The 14,915-nt window shown below is 43.0% G+C and overlaps 1 protein-coding gene across 1 annotated transcript in view; it reads left to right on the forward strand.

Moving 5' to 3' along the window:
- Positions 1–11,427: 11,427 nt before the first annotated feature.
- TRAPPC10 (trafficking protein particle complex subunit 10) overlaps positions 11,428–14,915 on the forward strand; it is a 45,987-nt gene continuing 42,499 nt past the window's right edge. The window contains exon 1 of the mRNA XM_074858455.1: positions 11,428–11,620. Coding sequence (XP_074714556.1) covers positions 11,530–11,620 — 91 coding nt within the window. The 5' untranslated portion in view covers positions 11,428–11,529. The remainder of the gene's footprint in view (positions 11,621–14,915) is intronic.

The raw sequence follows: 14,915 nt of genomic DNA on the forward strand, positions 1-14,915 counted from the left end.
AGCTGAAAAAGACAGGGTCTTAAAAGCAGTGAAAGCTTGTTTGCAAGTGCTGCTAGAGGACTCTGGATGTAAGTAGCATCATCTGTTAGAAGTATTTACTGCCTTATTATTTGGGGGGCAGTGGTGGTCAGAGGAAGACCTGATGAAAGATCTCATTGTCCTTTTTCTCCTGTCAATAATATCTTTTGTTTTATAGCTCTCTTAGTAGCTTTATTACTTAAGAGCACCAACATCTAATAGGATCCAACCCTGAAATAGAAACCTGTGATAGAAAAAGCCTGTGCTGCCTGGATGTCTTTGTGATCTCAAAACTTATAGTACTGTTGTGTCTCTGATTGCTTAGTCCTCCTTCTCTGTGAAATCACATACACGCTGAAACTAAGAGGTGGCGACTGTCAGTTTAACTCCTTGGGAGGGGTACTGCTATCATGGCATTTAAGGCATCAGGCCTTTTCTTCAAAAGTGAAGGCTAGTGCTAACAGAGCATCTTACCCTTGGTGGTGTAAGAAAAAAGTCTCCTCCTAATGGGAGTCACTCCTGTGAATGATTCAGATACCAAAAACCACACTCCATGCCTGCTCCCATGCGTGAAAACATCTGATGTCTTCATAACTACATGCCAGTGCGCATGCAAAAGCTGTCCTCTCTCCACCCAAACTCAAGATGATGAGTTTGGTTATACCTGTCACGTCACTGCAGAATGCAATTCTACTGATCCAGAGCAGGGAAAAAAAGTGGAGAATTCTTATCTGAATATTTACCTCTAGGCTTATTGTGATTGCTTTCTGGGCCTCTTCTTCAGACTCCATTATTCTTGTAGTACTTCCATTCTGCCACCCAGGGAGGACATGCCTAAGGTAAGCTTGCAAGGAGATCTCATTTGTAATTCATACCACATTTTAATTTAATAACTAATAGCTTTTGACATGCTAATTTTGAAATGATCTCTCCCTTGATGAATTCAGAGACGAGTATTTAAATAATAGTGTAACTCACCTTCAGATTCCCTCCTCCCCTCTTCTCATCAATTTTCAATTATACCTTGGACGTGTGAGCTCTTCCCCAGGCTGGTGTGATGGACAAACAGAGATCCTTATTGCCTAGAAAATCAAATTAGAGATTTTATGGTCTAGCTCTTACCAACTTCACCCATACTCTTCAGAAGCTAGTCCTAAGCAGGAAGATAAACAAAGAGAAGTAACAACCCAGAACTACTCTGTTACAATATGTTTGTGCAAAACCATTAGTTGGTAAAGGTTTATTTTATTAATGTTTCCTGTAATGAGTTTTTTAAAGTGACTTCTAGAAATGACCACACATCTATGTCTCTAATAGTGTATTTAGTGAATAAAATCATGAATATATGCTGGAGGAAAGGGTTGTCTTTTGTCCGGTCTGTACAGTCCCCAGCTGAGAGTGTATGGGTGTGTGGAGCACAGTGTAGAGCTATTAAAACGAATTAAGTAACAGTCATTTACCTCCTGAGCTGTGAACAGGGAACTCTTTGGCTGTGGCACAGGTTCAATCAACCATGGTCTGTTTAAGCCCCCAGGTCAGGTCACGACAGGTTGTGTGTATCTGGCAATGCAGTCGCCTTGCTAGTGGTGATACCAAAGACCCTGTACTTGAGTTGTGCATGGGAATATCCTGTGGTGGTGGTTTACCTCCCTCTTCTCCAAAGTATGGCCAGCGTTCAAATTTTATCTTTCTGTGCTTCTAACTCCTCCTCTCAGGGTAGTATAACTTTCCAGACAAACAAGAAATAAGCCCTTTTCTTCTGAGGTCTTCAGTCTCAAGTGGAAATTCAAAACTACCTTGGGGTGTGACTACCCTGGGACTCTGCCTTGGACTCTCTCCCACTCATACTCTTGGCATAAATGAGAATAAACAAGCCTTCTCTCTCCTGAGCTAGGATAATTGCTTTCAATTTTCGTGCAGTAAGAGCTGACTATCTCACAACAGCTACTATGACAGGGCTGGATAATATGAAAAAAGGGAGCTGCTAAGGGAGCAGGTTTCAGGTGGGTGATACAGAGAAGATGCATCCATGAAATGCTGAAGAGTGATGGATGCTATCAATTTGGATCTTGACATTCAAGACCAGCTAATTAGCCAAAGTGCCTCCCTGCTGGCAGTTAAAGTGTTTCTGTTTTGCAGCTTGGGTCCAGGATTGACCCCCTGAAAATACTCAGAGCTACAGGAACTCCTGGGGTTTAAGGGCCTTCTCTGTCTGCTGGCACCTGACCTCGTTTCTGCCTGTGCTGGAAGCGTGCTGACTGAAAAGTCGTTTGGATATCAGCAGAGCTGTAAAAGGCTCTAAGATCACTGCAGTATTACTAGTTAGTTTCTAAGTAAGTTTGAGTGACTCAGGAAATGGATATAAATGACCTGCTAGGGGGAGAAGAAAAGGAGGCAAATATAGTGGTGGCTCAGCTGTAAACATGACCAGGTTGAATTCCTCTGCTCTTTAGTATTAGCTTGGAGTAAGAGCTGTCACGTCTACTTTTTCCTCTTCTTTCTTTTATTTTGTTCGTGTCATATAAGGGGAGAAAACAGTTGTTTGCACCATTAGACACTTGACATCATCATCTTTGATAATGATGTTCATACTTTCATACTCAAAATCTCATACTTTGAACTTGTTCTTTACCAAGGTGCATAAGTGTACTTGTAATGTACTCAGCATTTGATCTGTGAGTTCAAATGCCTTTCTCTCGTGCCTGCAAGGTGAATCTGCCTCTGAGAATTCAAACACGCTGCCTTTTTGTAGCAACTTCCCTGGATGAGTAGGATTTTTGAGAGCTATTCAAAGGAAGCTGTTTGGGAGGGAGGAATGTCTGTCTTAAGGAGTGCGAGAAAGAAAGGCATTGCCAGGAAAGGAGATTTCTTTGAGTCCCAGAAGATGAAGAGTGATGTTGAAAAGATTATGAAGGTTATGTCAGAGAAGTAGCATGCTACTGATCCTCCCTTCCAGGCTAGGTAGCGTCTCCCCCTCCTTGCTCCAGCTGCTCTGCCCTGGCTTGCTGGCCAGTTTTTCTGTAGACTCCTTCCTTAAATGATTTCTCTTTTCTGTTCTCTCCACTTCTTCAGGCTCTTAGCTTTTCCTGACACTTCTTGAAAATCTTCGATCCCACATTTCAACCTTGTCCCTCTGGTTTGTCTTGGTGGTCATTTAGGGGTTTCAGAACAAGGACACAGCTTTTCAGCAAAGTTACTGCAAAGTTACTGTCACTTCCTCTGCATTCCCCATCTTTTCATAACTCTGGTGATGGGGGGTAGTTCACACAACACAGCATTTTCTGCTGCAGAAACACAGACAGACATCTGTGGATGGAATGAAAATGCTCTTGAACAGAGCTGGTATGAAAATGGGTTCCCCATGCTGGTTTTGTTGCTGTTAAACAAATTCTAGTCAATGATTCTTTCCCAATGATATGAAATAAAAAGCCCAAATTCTGATTATTATGTACACCTAATGACTTGTGGCTGACGTACTAATTCAAAAAGACAAGGTGGCTTTTCAACTGTTAATTTTGGAAAAAGAATCCACCTTACAATATTATAAAAGAATTTTCCCAAATGTAAAAATCATAACAGTTTTTTCTATGTTTCTGCACTAATTCGTGAAATTAGTTAATTAAAAACAGGCTTTCTTATGGAAAACTCATTCAGTTAAAAATAATCATCTGACTGCATGAAGAAGAGTTTTATTCATTATGACCCAAAGAGAGACAAAAAGTATGCTTCCAGCATTAATTTTTACTTTCTTTCATACACAAATTCATTAACCGTAGAGTGAATCCACCATATTTTTTTTTCTGGTAGTACAATAGGGTGAAAAGCCATTGCTAAGCTGATATCAAATGCATACCTCAATAACTTCTGGTTTCAAAGTTAGGGTCACCCTAACATCTCAAAGTCTAAGGAAAGAAATGAAAGTACTTAAAGTGTACAGGAATTAATTCAATTAATTATTTAATGGGGCAAACACACTGTGTCTCATTTTTACCGTGGTTTGACTGACAGGAATGATCTGAAAATATATGTAGAAGTACTGTCTGTTGACAGAGGTTCGTGTCTGTGCCGGAGCGCTGTTCACTGCTGGGCCACAAGCTGGCGGCACTAGACTACGCGGTTTGGTGCCAGTTTTCTGACTGCCGTCTGCAAACTGAAATGAAAACATAAAACTCTACATTTGCTTCTATAGCTGATTCCTTGAATAATTCTTCCTTTGGGATAAGGTTTCCTTCAGTACTTCTATAAAACTTAGTTACAGTTAATACATAGAATTTTTTAATCCCAAACGCTTTAGAGGGTGAATGAGAGGAGCAACTGCAGGCCATCTCAGTGGAAGCCCATGAACTTCAATATCCATTTCTCCCAAAATATTAATTACCAAAAGTATCAAAGGAAAAAGTGAGAAATCTCTAGAAGCAAGGTTTTCTCTTTTAACCTTATTGGAAAAATACCTTTAAACTTTTCCCATAGGTAGAAGTTAATGCTCATCTTGAAGAAGGAGGCTTTCTGTAGCAATTCCTTCTGAATTTTTCATTCCAAACCTCACTACTGTCCAGATAATGATAAAGCTGAACCTTCTGTCTATAAAGTTTCTCTCTGTAACCATTTTCAGGTCAGACAGGATTTGAACTTTTGGCAAAATACCAGATGTGTAAGCTATCGCCTACCATTTCACCCAGAACTGTTCATCTGTCTACAGGTTCTGTTTTAAGTAGTGGTGATAATATGCAAAGTCAGGGTATTGTTTCATGAATATCTCTGGCATAATCCTACACTAAGCCATCTCAGGGAAACCAACCCTATCTGTTAAATGACTAGTTGTAAAACAAGAAGAGCTGGGCACAGGGTAACTGGAACTTATTTTTGTGCCTGCATTGAAAAGCTCTGGGAAGACACCTTCAAGACCCTCCATGTAATTGAGAGTTGGCATAACGGTCTGGCTGGGATGGAGTTAGCTTTCTTCATAGTGGCTCATATAGCACTGTGTTTCAAATTTGTGGCTAAAATGGTGTTTCTAACACACTAACATTTTGGCTGTTGCTGAACAGAGCTTGCACAACGTCAAGGCTTCCTCTTTTCCTACTCCTCCTCCAGGGAGTAGGTTGAGGTGGGCAAGAGACTGGGAGGGGACATAGCTGGGACAGCTGACCCCAACTGGCCAAAGGGCTTTTCCATACCATACAATACCCTAACATCATGCTCAGCAGTAAAAGCTAGGGTAGAGGAAGACAGGGGGACATTTCTGGCTTCCAAGGTGGCTGCTGTTCAGAGACTGGCTGGGCACTGGTCTGCTTGTGGGAGTGGTGAGAAATTTCCTTTTCTTCATATTTTGCCTCTCTCCTTCACCCATTAAACTGTCTTTATCTCAACCCACATGTTTTCTCACTTTTATTCTTTCTCTTTTCTCCCCCTGTCCTGCTGGGGATGGTGGGGTGAGTGAGTGGCTGTGTGGCTGCTGGCCAGGGTCAACCCATGACATGAAACAGAAAGAAATGCTGTAGTGTGGTCAGATATAGAGAATAAAGATATGCTTTTTCATGAAAAATCTTTATTTGGAGGCCACCAAATGGGAGCAGTGGGATATGTGGATTAGAGGGAACAAGGAATTTTACATTCAAGACTGTTATTGCTAGCAAATCCTGGGATCCTAGGATCTACCATGATACTCCTGGGCCTCCATTATCTTAAAGGCTATCAGGCAGTCAGACAAAACTGGAGAGAGGGAATCAAATTACACTGTGGACACTGCTGGCTTTGTATTCATCCTGATCAAAACCTGGCATAGGAACTGTATTTTCCTCCTATTATACCTTTGCCTGCTGGGGACAGTTTCCCTTCCTCAACACCTTTCTCCTTCTGTTTGTCTTCTTTTGTCTCTGCCTTCCCAAAATTGGACAGTTGATATCATCTTCAAACTCAGCAGGAAGATTTTTCAAACATGGATTTCACCCTGTGATGAACATTCCGTCAAAACATAGGGCAATTAGGGATTTTATTATTTAACTGCTTTCCTTCCTCTTCCCTGCTTCTTAAATATTTGAAAGAATTTCAACAAGGGTTGTCTCAGTAGGGACCTGAAGACTAATATCACATTTTAGGATTTAGTGTTATAACAATGAGCCAGGGTTTAATTAACCTTCTAGCTCTTTGGGAGACCCGAGACAGAAGATCCAGTTCCTTACAAAACCGCTGCTGCTTCTCTTGCAGTTATTGAGCTCATTAATCTTTCTGGTACTGCACTTAGCTACAGCTGTATTTTATTTTGGTCAAGTTAAAGTGCTAAATATTTTAGAGAGATAATGAAATTCCTTGTCCTGCCTTGCAGAGAATATAATTTAAACAAAGCAGTAACAGAAGAGCTGGGGGAAAAAGAAGGAAATGGAAATTCAGGAGCAGAAAAAGGTGTGGGATATGTTGACCTCCCCTGTTTGCTTGACACCTGTGCCATGTGGGTTTGTACTTCAAAACACATGATATATAATAGAAGGGGACAATGAGAAATTTAACCCTTTATTTGTTTACATTAACCACTGTACAATATACACATATGGCACATCTGAAACCAGTTTCTTTCTCTGAAACAATCCCCACCTTTCAAGTCAGACTTCATTCCTCCTCCAGGAATGAGAGAGTTCCCAAAAGCCACAGAAACTTCCCATGAAACTGGCCTAACCTACAACGAGCCATGTAACATGATTTATGTTATACTGATGGGATTTCCTGACAGCAGTGACTATTTGGTGTATAAATCTCTAAGTCATCAATGAGAAGAAACATTACAGCAGAACATTAACAACTGCAACCATGCAAAATTTTCATGGAGAAAATTTTAAGTTCTCTTTGATATCTTATAAATCCCATTGCAGGGAGAAGTTGTGAAATGAGGGGAAAGTGACCTGGCTGCAAGATGAGAGAGCATATACAAAATAAAAGTAGGAAGAATAAACACCAGCTATTGCTACTGAAAGTGTTAACCAAAGTGCAGTTAAGCAAAGTTAGCATGAAGAGCGGAGTCTGCATTTTCATATGTAGGGAGTTGAACACCTTGTTCTGAAAGAGAGAGAGTCCATTTTTTCCCAGGGTTGTTTTTCCTAGCTAGTGTGTTCTCATGCACCCAGAGCCCTGTTCCTGTAAACATCCACCGAAGGGAGTCGACAGCGTGTGCTATGGCCACTGTGGAGCCAGTACGCCTCTGATGGCTGTGCGCAGACACCAGACTGTGGAACAGGGATGAAAGGAAGGGGTGGTGTGCACTTCTGTCCATGCCAACCTGCAATTCAGTGGAAGCTGATATGCACACAGACTTGGAAAACAGAAAATTCTTCTTGGTCTAATAACATATATGCTGTCTTTTCATCCAGTCATAAAGATGCCTCCTAATCTGCTCCTTTTATACCGCACCTCAAAGCCAAGATCCATCCTACTGGTGACCTACTTGGGCATTGAGCCTATTGCAATGACAATGCTGATACTTAGAAGCAGCATTTGCACATGCTCTGGCTGGCTATAAACTACCTCAAGTTCACAGAATCACAGAATTGTCTAGGTTGGAAAAGACCTTGAAGATCATCCAGTCCAACTGTTAACCTAACACTGACAGTTCCCAACTACACCATATCCCTCAGCGCTATGTCAATCTGACTCTTAAACACCTCCAGGGATGGGGACTCCACCACCTCCCTGGGCAGCCCATTCCAACACCTAACAACCCATTCTGTAAAGAAATGCTTCCTAATATCCAGTCTAAACCTTCCCTGGCGCAACTTGAGGCCATTACCTCTTGTCCTGTCGCTTGTTACTTGGTTAAAGAGACTCATCCCCACCTCTCTGTAACCTCCTCTCAGGTAGTTGTAGAAGGCAATGAGGTCTCCCCTCAGCCTCCTCTTCTCCAGACTAAACAACCCCAGTTCCCTCAGCCGCTCCTCGTACGACATGTGCTCCAGACCCTTCACCAGCTTTGTTGCCCTTCTCTGGACACGCTTGAGTCATTCAATGTCCTTTTTGTAGTGAGGGGCCCAAAACTGAACACAGTAATCGAGGTGCGGCCTCACCACCGGTAAGATCACTTCCCTGTCCCTGCTGGCCATGCTATTTCTGATGCAAGTCAGGATACCGTTGGCCTTCTTGGCCACCTGGGCACACTGCTGGCTGCAGTTCAGCTCCTCTCTCATTGATTCATCATTTAAAGTGCAGGTGTAATTCTGCTCTGCTAATGTGCTTAGGGAAAAGTTTCAGGCACCTGATACCCAACAAACTGAAAAGATGATGAGAATTTGCTCATTGCTTTGCTAGAGAGAATGTTTTGTATGCATGAATGTAATTTTATCTTGCCAAGCATGTAAGGCTGAAAAATTGGAGAGAACTGTAGCACCATGATGGCCTGGTGTCTATAATCTGATCAGGTTTTGTGGATACAAGATTAATGTTCCTTAAGACATGTATGATTTCCAGTAGAGACAAAGTATTTTAGACATTGTTGGTATAGAGGAAAAGTAAAATTCTAATTGCAATTCAAGTGATCCCTTTTTCCCTTTGCCATATTTTCCCCACAGGAAAATTTCATCCATTCACTTCCAAATCCAAGGTAAAAACACAATGTTGTCAAAGTCCCAATTTCCAACTGCTTTTTTTTTTTTTCTCTGTATAGTTTGCTATAAAAGATCTACTTTTTCCATCAGAGACCAGTCAATTTCACTTCCAAAATTCACTTTCAAGTATTTTTGGCAATTAAACACCTGAGAACACAGTGAAAAGTTGTTTTCTTTAGTCTTCTAGATCTTCTTGCCTATGTTAATGTGTCTGTCTCTCTTTTCTCTTTCTTTTTTTCGGGGGAAAATGGTGTGGTGTATTTGCTTCACTTGCTATCAAAAACAGCTAGTAAGGATAGGATAGGGTTGGGTTGGGATTTTTTGTTTAAAAGAAACAGCTATATATACTGCAACTATAAAAACTAGAGAGAGGAGATTGAATATATATGAAATTCTGTGGTGATTAAAACTTTAATCCCAATGAACTGTTGACCTTAGCTCTAATCTCTGAGAAAAGGGGACAAGCACTCTACAGTAAGGGGATATTGTTGGAAGAGATTCCTGCTTATCTGACTTGGGTTTGCCTGTTTTCCTATCAGCATTGTTTAGGACTATATTTGACAAACACATGAAATGAATTACTTTAGAGCTTACTGGAAGGAATTTATCATTTTTTGCACATGCATATAACAGCATTTTTCTTTTCTGTTTCAGCGAATCATGTATTTGCCACATACTTCTTACTTATACTGTGAAATGATGTATAAGTGCTGACATTTTTAAAATAAAATTGTGCCATGACACACTTTGAATCTCACAGTACTTAAAAAACTAAGGAAAAAATGTTAGTGTCCAGCTGCTCACCTAAACCTGAAAATCAGATATAACGTTTTATTGTGCTATATGAGATTTGGTCTGGTAGGGAATTTTGTATTTGTCCTGTGCCAGGGAAACAAGTCTTGTTACAACCAAGGTGAAAGAGAAGTTCTGTGTAAATGCTGATGAAAATATTCAAAGAATTGGAAACAACCATTAATCCCCAAAGCAAAACAGCAGAGATAAAACTGGGAACATTCACCTGCGGTATGGGATGAAACATGCTACAACGATGCTGTAATTATTTTTGAAACAACATTATAAGCCCAGGAAATAGGGTTTTGCTGAAAGAAAACACTAAACAAATTGACTTCTGGAAATACTTGAACAGAACACCCAAACCACCTCAGCACAACATCACTGTGCAATAAACAGTTATGATTAACACACAGATTATTTATAGTCTTACCTTAGATTACATTTGGTTTTACATATGTATGCTGTGTTTTTCATTTTTCACCCCTTATGGCAGACTACTTTTAGTATGCTCTTCTATATTGTATTTACTTCTATTTGAGATAGTAAGTCTAAATCCTCTAAGCTGAGAATTCTTGATTCTGAAGAAACTGCAGATGACCAAGGTGAACGGTAGATTTATTAAAAACAAAGGCATAGGATCTCAGTCCACAGTAAAACAAGGATCGATTTTATGAGTACTGAAGTCTAATGCAACTAATTAGACCCAACAGAGTGTGTGTATTATTTCTATGCATTTAAAAAACCTACAGTATAAACTCTAAAACTTTAAGGGCCATATTCACTGATATACTCTTAACTGTTATGCATTGCCCTGGAATGGAAATACACTTATGATTGTGCCTCCTTTGCATGAGCCAGTTTTGCCCTTGTATCTCATTCACCTCCCCTTACTCACCTGCCCATGCTATGTGCTCTTTTCTGTTCTTTATAATCCTCCCTCTGAGCTCACACTCTATACGCACAACTCCTTGCCCTTTCTTCTTCATGGTTTCCATGCTCCAAGAATGCAACCCGTGAATTATAGGGCCTGCCAGCTGTTGCCCGATTCACTATGATCTGTAAAGCCTGTCTTCAAGATGGCCTGCAACAAAACTGCTTAAAGTATTTGAGGTCAGTGGAAAATATGATCCCTAATGCACTTACTCCCATTAAACTATCGGAGCTCTAGGCTCTAACAGCCACAGGAGTGACCTAAGGCTCTGAAGCACGAAGCATGTGCTACGGAGTCCTGCGCGTATGCCACTTTTCTTTTCCCTGTCTAGGCTGAAAAGATAAAACAGTAGCTCTCCATGCTGCCACAGGGGATTATTCGAAGGTGATGAGCAGAAGCTTAAACCCACTTGTGAAAATTAGCAGCGCACCTGCCACACAAACCACCGCCGCCTCCTGGCCCAGGGACAGCCCAGCCGCGGCCCAGCCGGGCAGGTCCCTCTCCCAGCCCCCTGTCCCGCAGCCTGACAGGGCCACGAGATCTACCAGAGCCTCACAGAAGCCCTGTAACAAATTTAAATAAAGCTTCATGTCGCTCACGCCGGGTGTCAGCGAACCGGGCGGTCGGGGGGGCTCATTTCCCCCAGTCGCCTCAGAGCACCCGGCGGTGGCAATCTCTCCCCCTCCCGCCCTGCCAGCGCCCTGGGGCTACCGGCGGCGGGGACGAGGGAAGGAGCCCTCCGCCCGCCAAGGGCTGCCCCACGCCCGGAGCGCGGGGACCGGCGGCACCGAGGGGAGCGCGGCCCCGGCGCGGGCTGTGGGGAGGAGGCTGCGCCCCGCCCGCTCTGCGCAGGCGCGCCCGGCCCCGCGCTTCCCCTTTCTTTCACCCGTTTTCCGGGTTAACCCCGTGCGGCCGCGCTGGGCCCGGGCGGCGGCGGCCCGCGGCGGCGGCGCTCCCCGGAAGCGGTAATGCTCCGCCGGTGATCCAGGAAGCGGATGAGCTCGGCCGCCTTCCCCTCCGGAGCGGCGCTGCGGGGACGCGGGGAAGGGGGTGGGGGGAGGCGGGGGGGGGGGGCGCCGCGCCAGCAGGCCCCGAGGCGGAGCGGCCCGTCCCAGCCCCCCGGCGGGGGGGGGGAGCGGCGGCGTTTCCATGGCGCCGAGCGGGCGGGGGAGCCGGGGCTGAGGACCCCGCCCGCTCATGGACCCCGCCGCGGCGGCGGCCGCCGAGGAGGAGGGCAGGGAGAAGCCCCCGGTGATCTACACCATGGAGAACAAGCCCATCGTGACCTGTGAGTGCGCCTCGCGCCCCCGGACGGGCGTTAACGGTCGCTGCGGGGGGAGGGTGGGAGCAATGGCCGTCCGGAGCGGCGCGGGGGGCGCGGGCCGGTGCCCCCTCCGGGCCCGGGCGAAGGGCGGCCCAGGGCGGTGCCCGGGGGCTGTGCGGGGCGCTGACCTGGCGGGGAAGGCCGGAGCGGGGCGAGGCGGGGAGCGGCCGTTCGGCCCGGCGGAGGTGCCGGGCTGGCCGCGGCTCTGGGCGCCGGCGCTCGGCCCTGAGGGACGCGGCGCCTGCAAGGGGCTCTGATGGCGGGTTTTGCCTCTTTACTGGTTCCCCCCCTCCCTTTTAATGGCAGTGGACAAACTTGGGTCTGTTTCTCTATGTTTCAGGGCTATAGTAAATAATAAAAACGAACGTCATGCTTACAGGTGCTTGGGGAAGAGTCAAATGCGACAATAAATCTTAAACGCTAAACTTCTTGCCAGCGAGCTTTGTGTAGTTTTGCTCTGGGTAAGAGAAGTCACGAGAAGTAAGACATCCTCTGTGGTGAGGAGAGATTCCCGCTGACATTATAATTTAATTTGTAACTGCTGGGCTTTGGTTTCGTCTCTGAGACAGTTTATTTAACAAGGCGGATCGCGTGGTCCCAGCGATGAATTGGTGCTTCCAGGCGTCGGAGGCAGGCAGCTGGGACATGTGCGCGCGGGTCCTGGTGTAAAACGTGGGCTCCCATGCTCTTACAGGTATAGAGAGTTGCCCGCAGAGTTCACTTAAAACACACAGGTGAACTAGACTCGACACAAGGAAGCGTTTCTTTACCGAGAGGGTGGTCAAACACTGGAACAGGCTTCCTAGGGAGGTGGTCGATGCCCCAAACCTGTTGGTGTTTAAGAGGCGTTTGGACAATGCCCATAATAACATGCTTTGACTTTTGGTCAGCCCTGAAGTGCTCAGGTAGTTGGACTAGATGATTGTTGTAGGTCCCTTCCAACTGAAATAGTCTAGTCTATTCTGACTACATTTATAATGCTTGTAATAAAAAGGTGAATGAGAACAGTGTAGAGAATTCTGCTGCCTTTTTTTTTTTTTTTAACAAAAGGTAACCAGTTTGTTCTCAGTCAAAAATATCTCTATCGGTGACATAACAAACTACATACTTCTACTTTATCAGTAGAACACTGGCAATGCTTTATGTGTGTGTGAAATAGAAACTTTCACAGGTGTGTGTCATGTTATTATGAAGCAAGCATTGATGATTAAGGTCTTCAACTGATAGTGATATTTAGAAAAAAATATCCAGCTATAATCTCATAACTATATAATTACAGAACTCTGTGTGTATATATATTTTCTTCAGACTATTTTATAAATGTGCTTTTTTTCTTAAACTTTTTTTCGGTGCAGTTCATAAATTGAAGTCAGAGATATCTATATTGAATCTTCTGTACTTACATACTTCAAGACTTTTGAAATCCATTTCACTTCAGATTTAAAGTCAGAAAAATGTACATATCCAAAACATCTGGAGGATATTGTTGCCGTCCTTGTTGGTGTTAACACTACTGTTCAGGCTGTGGTAGATTGCTTTTTAGGTTTGCTGACTTTATTCTGTATTCGGAATTGGAGTGTTTGGGGGTGGGGTGTGTGTCCATGTCTGTCCTTACTGTTCCTATATGATTTAATAAGTAATACATCTTTCAGTCTGTTGAAGTACATGCAGTTTTACCTCAGGCTTGCTTTTTTGTTGATAAATGCAAAAAAAGAACTCTTGCCTCTTTGTGCAAGGAAATTTAAAAAATTCCAAACATTAAATTTCATCAGATTTCAGTCAAGCCCAATAATCTGATGCTGAAAATAAATATTAAAATAAAATAAAGTAGTGAGTGAGCGTATGTTATGTTTGCAAAATGTTTTGGACTTGCCACCATACGGTACGGTAGCAGCATACTTACAAATGAAATATGAGGTGAACATTATGTATCACTTGTATGCCTTGCTCCTGGACTAAAGGAATTCTTTCTGGTGCTGTGAACAAGTATGACAGTAGTATCTTCACTGGTATGGAGTAGAACTGCTTTGTCTGAGACAAACTAATTAAAAAATAAGGCTAATCGAGTAAAAGTGCTCAGAGATGACCTCTCTGGTGAGTGTAGTAAGGGTGACTGGCTGCCATTTTTAAACTAAAACATTTGCTTTTAATGGGGAATGTGTTTTGCTTTAGCTGGTTTAGTTTCCCTTTTCCTCTGTCCAGGGAAGTGGAGTACTTGGAGACCATAGTATTTCAAACAAATACATTCAACAAAAATTACTTACTTGAAGGAAAGCTCTTCTAAGCATTATATTGGTTGGAGATTTATGAGGAGGTGAAGCTTGGTCTTCCAGGGAAAGAATTGTTGGCTCGATATTGGCTTGTTGGAAAACACATTCAAAGCCAAGGTATTAGAAGCTGTTCAACAAATACAGTTTATCTTTTGTTTTGGGGTTCTGATTTCAGGCAGTTGGGAGTTGTCTGGAGTAACTGCCCCACCTAGCAGGTGCACATGAGGGGAAAACAGACCTGCAAGGGGATGGCTAGCTTCTTATTATATTGCTACAAGGTTTAGATTAATCTGACAGATAAATATTTGTATCATGAAATAAATACTGTTAACTCTTAGGGTTTATCCTTAATAAGGGAGAACAGAAGAGTGAGTTTTGTTTGGAATGAAACTTATTTTGAACACTGCATACCAGAGATGTTTTGTAAACAAATGTTTTAATCTACTTGAAATAAATTTGACAGTACTCTGAAAGGAATGCTTCTTTGGTAGAGTTATGCTTTCAAATCTGTGAGTTCGCCTGTATTGTAACAGTAGTTATTTGCTGTACTGGTACAATCCTGAGTTTAGCGCTTTATGTATGTACAGACTTCAGCCTATAGAATAAAAATGGCAGATTCCACGTGGCTTGTATATTTGATGCCAATTGCAAATGCAGTTTTTGTCATGACTCTTCACATTAGTAACTTAATAATTTTGTCCTCAGAATTTGTATATAGATGCATTAGCCTTGTATTTATGGTATTTGTATAACTGGTAAACCCCCATAGTTTTAATAGTTTAGATTAATAGAATTCAACTAGGCAAACTGTCTAACCAAAAACTTCTAGAGATGTTTTCTCCAGGCAGACAGACAACCATATTTTGTAAGCGTGGAAAAAGTAGTATATTAATGGAAAGATGCTATTTCTTTATGGTTTTTTTGCTTTTCTCAAGATGGCAGTATCCCGTGTAGTATTAAATCATTCTTGTCACTTAGGACTGAGTGCT

This window comes from Strix uralensis, chromosome 2 (assembly GCF_047716275.1).
Source record: "Strix uralensis isolate ZFMK-TIS-50842 chromosome 2, bStrUra1, whole genome shotgun sequence".
NCBI lineage: Eukaryota > Metazoa > Chordata > Aves > Strigiformes > Strigidae > Strix > Strix uralensis.